The sequence below is a fragment of the Hetaerina americana genome, unplaced genomic scaffold (assembly GCF_022747635.1).
Source record: "Hetaerina americana unplaced genomic scaffold, ioHetAmer1.1.p SCAF_10, whole genome shotgun sequence".
Classification (NCBI taxonomy): domain Eukaryota; kingdom Metazoa; phylum Arthropoda; class Insecta; order Odonata; family Calopterygidae; genus Hetaerina; species Hetaerina americana.
In genome coordinates, this window is record NW_027286070.1 from 4677079 (window position 1) to 4687620 (window position 10542).

A 10542-nucleotide genomic window follows, 5' to 3' on the forward strand; every position below is an offset into this window, starting at 1 on the left:
GGTGGCGAGATTCTTTTTCATGGTTCCGCGGGACGAGTCAGACTTGGGTCGGGGAAAGGTGGAAGGATGATGCTGTTTGTGGCGTGTGTATGTGTGTGTGTGCGTGCACTCCCCCTACCTCCCCTCTCCCCCCTCCCACTTCCCTCCCCCCCTGCTCCTGGAGGGGGGCCCCGTAGGTGTGCCATGGAGCACGGCGAGGGGGCGGCGAAGCGAACGAAGGGGAGGTAGTCCAACCGGGCTTCCACCCGTTAGGTGGCAGCAGCGGCCGCCTTAGGGGGGTGGGTAGGGTAGGGGAAGTAGTCTCCCTCCCCTACGAACCTCTCGCCACCCGCCCGCAGTCGCCCCAGTGGTTTCGGCGGAAGAGGTTATTTGCGGTAAGTCGACGACGTTCTGAACCGAGACGCGGAGGCAACGCCGGCAAAGTAGTAGAAAGCTCCCAGTTCCCGCGTGGGCTCTCAAACAGCTTCATCATTCCGTCTACGGCTCAAAGAAGCCCTTCATCCATCACATTCTGACGTACACCTCTGCTGGATCGAACGAGTGGACGAGGATTGAAGAACATTTTTTTTCGTGCTGCAACATTCAATTCAAGAACCCCGAATTCGGTAGCTTGCAAAGTTTTCAACTCGGTCCATTGCGGTGGAAGTGATCAAAAAGCATTAAAGAGAGAGGAAACCCATCTGCCAAACGTTCTTCTCCCTCCCTCGCATCAGAAAAACAACAAACCCTCTTTGGAATCCTGGATCCGCTGAGCAGCGTCGCTCCCAGAATGCCCGCCGCCTCACCCCACCCGTTTTGATCATCTACACCTTCGGTCATTTCCGCCTGAATTCGTTGCCCGCGAAGGTCGTCGACGGCGCACTTCCGGATGACCTCGTGACACCCCCTCCCTCTCTATCTCTCATTCTCACTTCACCTCTCACAACCCGCCAAGGGTCCGCGACCGCATTGGCTGACTGGAAGACTATTACGCGAGGTGTTCTTCGCAAGGGAACGTGTTGGATACACACGCATCATCGCCGTTTGGAACGGACGAGTGGATTTCGGACACCTTTCCGTGCCGGCAGCACGTTTGCCAAGACTGACCAACCCCATGCTGTAACTCTATCCTCAATCACGTGCTGCCGTCTTTTTTTTCTCCGCCTCACCCCACCCCTCCTACCGAGTGGTGGGCGTGCGTGATATATAGATGTGTGTGTGTCGTCTGTCTGCCCTCGAAGGCAGTTCGCTAATCGAGTTGCGATTCTCTCGGGAATCGTTCTGCAAGTGAAAGAATATAATTACTCTCAGAGGAGGTAGGGTTTTTTTTACTCGAATCCATAAAAACCCTTCACCCCTGAGATCCCCATCCCCGCCGAAGACCCACTCGGCCATCTACCCCCTACGTTGTTATCGTCGGGGGATTAATTCTTTTCGTGGATTGCTTATATTCCTCAATATACGCAGACGGGCCACTTCGACGCCACGTGTAATCAAATCGTTGGATTTCCGACTCCCTCCTTCACGTCTTCTTAATCCGTGAAAACTTCGCAAAGTGGAACAGGCATTTGGTGAAAACGTCGGAAGAGGATTGAAAGATGGTTTGATTCGGGTGTGTTTTGCCGCGAGGCTTTAGCTTTTTCGTGTACCGTTGTTCCTTTCGCTGTACCACAGTATTAGCGTGTGCCAATCTCTGGATGCATATTGAACGCACATACCCTCCTGCGTGGGTACCTCGATGGTGGTACTTTGCGGGTGAAGAGTGAGTGAGTGCGAGAGTTGGTTCTCGGATTTCCTCCTGTCCTACCTTCTTTCTTCCTCGTCGTCTTTGCCGTGATCAAAGGGAAGCAGACCGCCCCCCTTCCCAGTCGGAACACGTGGTCATCGCCGGTGCCGTCGGAAGCCACCCACCCACATACTGATACCCCTCCTCTGTCGCCCGACCTCTCCGGAGGGTCTCACCTCACCGGGTTTCGAACCCGCGGCCCTCCTCACGGGCGCGTCCCGTCACGCTTGACCCACCCACCCTTAGCGCAATGGATCTCCTCCGCCTGTTCAGCGGGGTCGGAGGCGCCGGGTCCCTGGCCAGGACCGCCGCTCAGCTGTTCTTGATGGCGCTGATCATCGCCTTCCTCTCACCGCCCGCAGTCGCCATGGAAAGTGAGTAATTCCCAAAATACTCGAAATATTAATTACCCTCATCGTCATTGCTTGCTGAAGGATTCACGTAATGTTGACGTTGTAATCGCGGGCCTTAATTTTGATTCATTTAATGTAATCGGTTCTTTCCCTTCCTGCTGCCCTACAAAATAGGTTAGTCTCCCGAAATTTCATCAGTATTGACTGCAAATTACTCTGATAAATGTCACCTTTAATTTATGGGTGGGGAACAGTATTGGTCACGCAATATTTTGATTGGTCCATTTATCTCGTCTTCAATTTCATGTGTATATTATTTTCCATGCGCATGCTGATAATTATCTTGTATATCTTCGTCTTACTTGACCTTAATATGTTTTTTTCCGTTCGATTCCGATTTTTATCAGTTTGTATGCTAAATATTTTGCAGTTTGGCTAAAGAATACATGTGATGGAGTTTCCATTAATTATACGCATTATTTGTTTCGAAATTTTTGCAAGGATTTTTAAGTTTTTATTATTATATCTCCTTGACACCTTCTACACAACACCCGTGATGGAATTTTTTTCTCAATGGATGCGTTGGATTGCATTGGATGCGTAACTGTGTGTCTCCGAATGATATCGAGATTTGATCGGTTTTTAAACGATAAGTATTCGATCAAACGTGCCTCTAATAAGACCTCTACCCAGTTTTCCTGTGTGAGACCACAGGAATTCCGAGTTCTTTCACTTGAACATGAATGGCCCCTATTAATTCGACCGATTAGTCCAATCTCCTGGGACCAGTCGTTTCTCAAAGATCGTCGTAATTAGCTCGCGGCAAGGAGTCTGCTAATGGTGACATATGGTGCAACCGTGCCAGTGAAGGGCTAGATTGCCTATTGTTATAGATTGCCTTTATTGTTATAAATGGGTATTTGAAAGTTTATACGCTGCATTGAAGAACTGCCTTACAGAGGACTTGTAACTTTGAGGTGTGGGCCTCGGATCGATGCCGCATTCGTCGTCAGCGGTAGTAAATTTCGTTATTTCATTTCGTGGTAACAGAGGCGGATCCTTACGGGACGAAGGGCCCACGGGGAATATTGATGGCTTTGATAAAAATGATACTGCTGTGTGCCATGGACACCACCCTTGAATACCTGCTGTCAATTGAGCATTAAATCATCTGCCGAAGGGGTGCACTGCGGAGACTAAATTAGTGACCATAGTTGAAGATTCGGCATGATTTTCAAATTTTTATGAAGGAGAAAAGATAATTAACTTGATTTTAATCGGATGTTTAAAAGAAACTATTCTTTTTTTGAGTGATTTTCTTGTTCCGTTACTGTGCGGTAATTAAATAGATGTTGCCTCCATCGTTTTTCTGCGGTGGGAGCAAGTGGGGATGAAAGACTCGGGCTGGTGGAGCGGAAAGACCGCCGCGAATGAGCGTTCTACTCGGCGTAGCATTCAAACGCGACCCGGGAAGGTGGGCGAAGAGGGCTTCTCTCGATGAGAACCTTATGTCTTTCACGTGTGTACTTACTGTATGTATGCGCCCGCGTCGCTTCACAGTTTTCAGTTTCATCTACCTCCATACGACACGTGAGAAACGTTTGTTCGAATTAATTATAAAGGCGCGCCTGCCTTTGCTCATTATGGTAATGTGCGCGGCGACTTTTCTAGACGGGTTGGATAATGATTTGCAAATATTCGAAGGATTGGCACGTGGAGGAGGAGGTGTCTCCACCGCCGCCGGGACTGTCCATGCGGGGAAGCGGGGTGGCATTTGCCGTCCCAGGGCATGTCTCGTTTCGCGACTTCTTCACTCGCTTTATCTTCCACGTGCTGTCCCCCCGTGTTTGCAAGGCCATAAAAATACTTCTCTGAACTTTTAAATAATAATTATGTAACCTACCGTTATTGTATCTTACTTGGAATGGTTTCGTTTGCTGTTTGTATGCAGTGTCCTACACGAAATATTTAATACTCCTTATCACTTACTGCTTTGATTCCGAGTGTTTGTGGGACTGTGCTGGTATGGTAACTTCCCCGTACGTGTGAAATGATTATATCAACATATCTGCCATTATTAAGGGTATGTTTTATATTTCCATGAACGAATCCTGAAAGCGATCGAGTCTGACTCATTGACTGACCGTGGATGACTCATCGGGAACAAATCCCGGGTACAAAAAAGGCGCTGCATATTTTCAGGGCAATTTCCCATTCTTCCGTTTGGTACGCAAAGAGACGGAAGTTTCCACAAATTGGCCCGGATTCCAAACCCGTTAACGTATGTTTTCTCAAGGAAATTGATGGGAAAATTAAACGGTCTTCCATTTCGGAAAATGGTCGGCAGTTCCATTGGATTTGAAAGTGGTTAGGACGAACAGGGGAAATAAAAATTTTTGATGAAAGATTAAAAAAAAAACTTCTGTTTATTAAGTTTTCGTATTTAGCTTGAAAATAAAAAATATTATACGATCCTAGCGGACTCGAATTACGAAACTGACGACTGAGTGAGAGATGTTTTTAGCTTAGGAATTACGTCATATACGTCAATTTATTGTCACATTGCCGCCACACGCCCTTGCGGCGGCTTGCGGGGTATTATTGTAGCTGTAGATGGTATTTTAATATCACAAGGGTGCATTTACGTGTAAAGCAATCGCTCGTCATTCACCGGTTGGTCGTATGCCATAAAGCTTCGACATGAGAATTGGTAGATTGACTGACCGAAATCCCGGACCACTTTCGGGAATCAAAGACGAAGCTGTACGTTTAAACTGATTCTCACGTTGTTTACCAGTCAAAAAATCGCCACTCGTGGATTGCTACTCCATCAATCCTATGGGGATCGAATGGAGCGGTGGCTATCGTACTGGCTTCCGGGAGTACGCCATCCGTCGGATGGGACGTTAAACTGCGGACCCCTTGGCGCATTTCGTCAAGAGTAGCCTAATGCCAACGCCGGGTTTCTCTTCATCCTTTCCCCTCCATCCCTAATGGCATAAATGACCTCAGCTGTCGATCGCCTACCCTAAATACTACTACTTCAATCCCGTAAGGAATCTCAGAAAGTATCCGTCATATAACCATATTCCCGCTTTAAAATATCGGAGAACTGTGCCCAAAAGCCGTAAAAAGCATGCTCAAATACGCTAGGCATGTAAAAACTTCCATATCCTCATTGTAATTAATCGAATCGCGAAGAATTTCGTTCGAACGTGATTTTATGTATCAGTTATTTCCCTTGGCCGTCATTGAGTGTGATTTCACGGACATCTTCCTTTGTTATTTTTTCCGACTTGGTCCGTATCACACTGTTTGGATCGGACCTTGAAATCCTCGACGCCATTACATTAATGGACCTCCGAACGTCATCACGTGCTTTCAGGTCAATTGGAACGTCGTCATTCATTTACTATCCGTTTACATTCATTTACACACCCGGTTTCAATGGAGTATAGTCGTAAGCGATTTCAATGGAGCATAATCCGAAGGAAATTAAATGAGAAAAAACTCGGAACTACTGGCGGCGTGGTAGCATAGAGAGAGCACGGACACGCTGAGCTGCTGACCCAAGAGACTCGGTTCGATTCCCGGTGATTTTGGGTACTCCCAGCTTCGCCCTACCCGCGTGATATTTTCGATACCAGGGTATCGTGTTTGGTAAGCAGAATGTAGGCACGCGGAAAGGAATTAGCCTCCATTGGTACCCTGTCAAACTATAAACTTAAAATACCGAGTTATTAGTGAGAAATGAGCACTCTGCCCTTGCGTGTCATGCGAAACATCGGGTTGGACGAAAATTCCATGCGCATTATCGTACATAAACCGGTACATACTGGTTGTGTGTCGGAAAAAATGCAAACATGCCTTTGTATGTTACTGTTTGTCTCAAAATGTCCAAGTTTCAAAGTTCGACGTCGACATATTGACATAAATACTCCGCGATTCACCAAAAAGGTGTTTGGCAGCGGGTGCAAACACCAGGTGGTAAGGATAGATGATAAGAGAGGATATGAGAGAGGAAGGGAAAAATGTTTAGTAAAAAATCCATCAAATAACGTGCAAATTTGTATACATGCTGGAGGAAGACTTAATTCAAAACGAAGTTTATTCACCTTATAAATTAGCTGTTTGTTATACGAAAATACGAAATAAAAATGAACCACAACCATTTATACGTCGGGCCTCCGCCATAAAAAGACAGGTCATGCAGAATTGAAAGTAGTGACGGGGAAGTGCTACTGTAACATGGACATGCAACTCATAATCTCCGCCACTAAAGTTTACAGAGCTGCTGCATTATCGCAGGATATATTGGCTGCTTAATCGAATGATATTTTTTTCAATATTCTTTAAAGGAAAAATAATTGGTCATTGTAATGTAATTTCATTTTGTTGATATAATCGGCCGTGTGAGGGATACTCCCTGTAGCCCTGGTGGTGCACCTGCCACCAGTCGAAACAAACAGGCACTGGCCGGGGAATTATGGGGGGGGGGTGAACCGATTGAACTGGATCGACAACCATTTACGTGTATATGGACTCACCCACCGCGTATCCTATTTTAGGTTAAGAGTACGCGGGTCGTTGGGGAGAGGGGAGAATCCCAATTTTTGTTTGTAGCAGCAGATGTCTCCCCCGCGCGACTCCACCCATTCTCCGCCTCCCCCCCTCTGCCATCGCCGGAGGCTCTTTGCACGGCTCCGAGTAGTCCGATCCTATTTGACCGGCCTCTCCTCCACTGTCCATCCGTCCCCTCCCCCGCACATCGGAGTCGCCTCTCGAGGGACCAACTGAATGTCATTTCGCACACGGGCCTAGTTTGCCTCCAACTCGCATGCGGACTTAAAATTTCATGAGAACCCTACGAGAATTTGTAGCGTACGGGAATGAGTTATGAGCAAGCCTTAAAAGTCCATGTCACACGATCCGTCGCCATTCATTATTTCTTTCGAGGAAATATCCCCCAAGCCTCCTCGTGGAGTCATTTCACGCAAAACAACTACGGCAGAGACCTTAGACGGCGACGTGGGATAGTTTATCCTGTTACAGCTCTCAGTTTAGTCGTTGAAGTGACATGGGCAATCAATCCTCATTGTCCCAGGTTCTGAAATGTCCGTCCCGCCTTTATCCCCGCATGCATTTATCCTTTATCATATTTTTTACATTTTAATTAAGTTTTCTCGGGACAGGGGTTCCATGTTGGTCGACGTTTCGATCGACATTGGAACCGCTGACCCGGTGGAAGACTCTAGAAAACTTAATGAAGCTGATGTGGCGGGAAAGCACCAGAACATTTTTACATTTTGCGCAACGCTCCTCTTTTGTCATTAACATTCACGCCTTAATTTCATGCTCACCTCTGAGTTGCAGTTGCATTCATGTACACCTTGACCTATGTGTTGTTGCTCACATTGGTAGTCAACACCACAGAGGAAAGTTAGAGGGAAATTGACTTCGGATCACTGGCAATTATAATTAAACATTTTTCCTCCACACGATTGGAGACTACAGCGTTATGAACCATACGATATGATACAATTTAAACTTGTCGAATGCCACAGTCATAAATCACAGTCTACTATAATCGCTGGTGGTCTAACACCCCCTGCCACACACCATATTTTAAGGAATGGAGGGTAATGTGTAGATTCAACTTTTAGATAAATTTAGATAGGTCTTTCTAAGGAGTACGTTCGGCTCATAAGCATACGCTCAATTTTTCCGTAGCAGAAAAATGTGATGGATTCACCTTTTTCATTCTACGCGAAGGATTCGCAATCCTGAATTGTCAGAATGGTTCTAGGCTTGCACTTTGACGGCGCCGCCCGCAATAGCACGCGAGTGTACATTCGCGGGTGCATATTCACTCGCAAAACTTTTTCCGGACGACTGAGTGAGACGTTGTCGGGAGAGGGAAGGATGTGGAACCTAGTTTTTACTATGGTGTAAAATTCCCTCACAATCTTATTAATTCTGCGAGTGACCAGGAAGTAAGGTTGTGATAAGACCGAGGATATCAGGGCGTTGTGCTGTGCTATGAGGAATGAATGTACGAATCTGACAAGAGTGGAGAAAGGATTTTGCTCTTGTGTCATTTGTTGGGTCACTCGCATTTGACAGGAGAGTGGTTGGTACCTTCTGTATATTGGCGTTGTTATAGACGAGGTGGCCTAGAACGGAGAGGAGAAATTGTATCGAGCGATCAGTATGGTATGCATGACAACTGCGGAAATGGAGGTATTGTTCGTGATTTGTTGGATTTTTGTTCATGGATGTGGAAAATGTATTATTTAATAGTTGATGTCGAAGAAATTTGCTTAGGATTTCAATATGGAAATACAGACGGGGAGTATTTTATTAGTTATTTTAGTACCCTGCTAGCCATCGCTAGGGTGCGTGGCAGGGGATGAACACACACACCAGACCAAGTTTAACTCGAAGATGACCCATGGCCCTACCGCGGTAGGACAATATTACTAGGATCCCCCATCGTTCGTGGAAAAAAATGACATCCCAAATCTATCCCTTCTACTCTCAATCTTTCTAACTTTTTTGACACGATCTCTCCAACTGTAGCACGATGGCGGTAAATAATATATTGATGGGAAAGATATCGAAAAAGAAGAATTTATATATTTCTTATGAAATTTATAGATTACAAGTACTTGTAGCCAAAGTAGGAATATGTCGTCAATGTAGCGATAGGGAGTGGTTTCAAATTAAAGATTTTCGAGTGTGTTTTCTCGAGGTGGTCCATGAAGGAGAGGCTGGCATAAAGATGCGGTCACGCTGATACCCATCGCCGGTGCTCTGAAGGAAAAGTTTGTCGTTGAAGTTGATGGCGGTATTTTTCGTCAATGCTAATTCTGCTCGGCGGATGAGAAAGTCCGTGGGTTGACGGAATGTGTGGCGTTTGAGAGAGGTAACGGCGGGGAGGTTCTCGGCCAGCTACGTATGTGGCGGATGGAAGGATGGCGCAAAGTGACATCGATCGTGGCCATGAGTAAGTTCGTGTGCTTTTCTAAGGGATCGAGACGGAGTGTGGGAGGCTGAGGAGGGAGTGTTAGGAATCTGTGATGAGGGATGGGGGAGGGACGTGGCGATGGGTTGTAGGAAATGGTCCATTAAAGCGGAGATGCGTTCAATAGGGGAGTTATTACTAGAAACAATATGGCTTCGGGTTTGGGTATTTAGGCTTGTGCATATTTGGGAGCAGGATTCCTTTTTAATATTGTGGATGGGGGTGAGGAGATTGTAAGATCCGAGTAGTCGGCGCATTGCTTCAGAAATATAATCGTTTTCGTCAAGAGTGACCACGAACGACCCTTCACTTATTTTTGTTATTACAGTGTTATTGTTTGAAGAAATTATTTTAAGGGCAAATGATTCCGGTTTGGTTGTAGGGTCGATTTATTTTTTTGTGTCGGTCGCCAGGGTTGCACTGTTTTCGTCTACAAATTCCGTTTTATTGAGTTTACTCGCTGGTATGATTCAATCACTCTTTGACTTGTTTAGTGAAAGAGTCTGAATACACGAAAAAGGCCCTGATGCTTTTTTCTTCTTGACGCTGATAATACTCACGATTGATTTGAATGGAAATTGAAAACCGTTTCGAAGTTGTTGGGTGTGCAGTACTCTTTTATTATTGAAATCTTGAGAACACAAACGATTACTAACGTTTACTATGCGTAGTCGTGCTTCGACTGAAGGCTGAGGAAACTTTATTTTTTGGTACTCTGTAAATGTTCAAATTTCAAATTAATATCTTATCTTAATATGCGCGTTCCTCTCAAGAGACGTGTCCTCGGGAAACACGTAACTTGTTCTGAAACGAAATACGTATCGTCGCCATCGTTGGTCATCATCATCTGTGTGATCGGTTGACATTCATACGCAGTCCTCCATTCACATCTTCTCAGTCGGCTTCAGTCCTCATGGCTGCGCATTTTTTTTGTCTTTGAAGCCTATCTTCACTCCTCAAGTGAGTCCGACTTCTTTGGTCATCTTCCGTGGTTTTTTCAAACGCCTTTCCTCGTGGACTGCCTCCATCATGGAGGTAGGTCATTGTTCTTTGAAATGTTCTCCATCAAGACCATCCTACTTTCTCCCCAATTTTTCCCCAAGTGTGAATATCTACCAGAAAGATCGATGAGATGAAGCATAATAAATAGGAAATAATCCGAGGAGGAATGGGTGGATTTTTTTTTGGGAGTCAACTCCGCGTGGGTAGAGGGGTTTAGTAATCCAGAGTGGCAGACTCCCTGCCTCTTCGTGGCTAGCAGTGGGTTGGTGTAGTTTAGAGGTGAGGTGGTGATAGGGATAGGGCAGACAGACGACCGCGGCCACTTGAGCCATTAGGGAAAATCGTATGACTGTTGTGTGTTACCCGGGGAGGAGGTGGAATGGGAGCGAATAAATGAA

General features: G+C 46.0%; 1 protein-coding gene across 2 annotated transcripts in view; it reads left to right on the forward strand.

Annotated features, from left to right (window-relative positions):
- Positions 1-352: 352 nt before the first annotated feature.
- The window catches only part of LpR1 (Lipophorin receptor 1), a 413076-nt gene continuing 402886 nt past the window's right edge, over positions 353-10542 (forward strand). For both annotated transcript variants that reach the window (XM_071598204.1, XM_071598203.1), the window contains exon 1: positions 353-2139. In XM_071598204.1, the coding sequence (XP_071454305.1) occupies positions 2016-2139 (124 nt within the window). In that variant the 5' untranslated portion in view covers positions 353-2015. The remainder of the gene's footprint in view (positions 2140-10542) is intronic.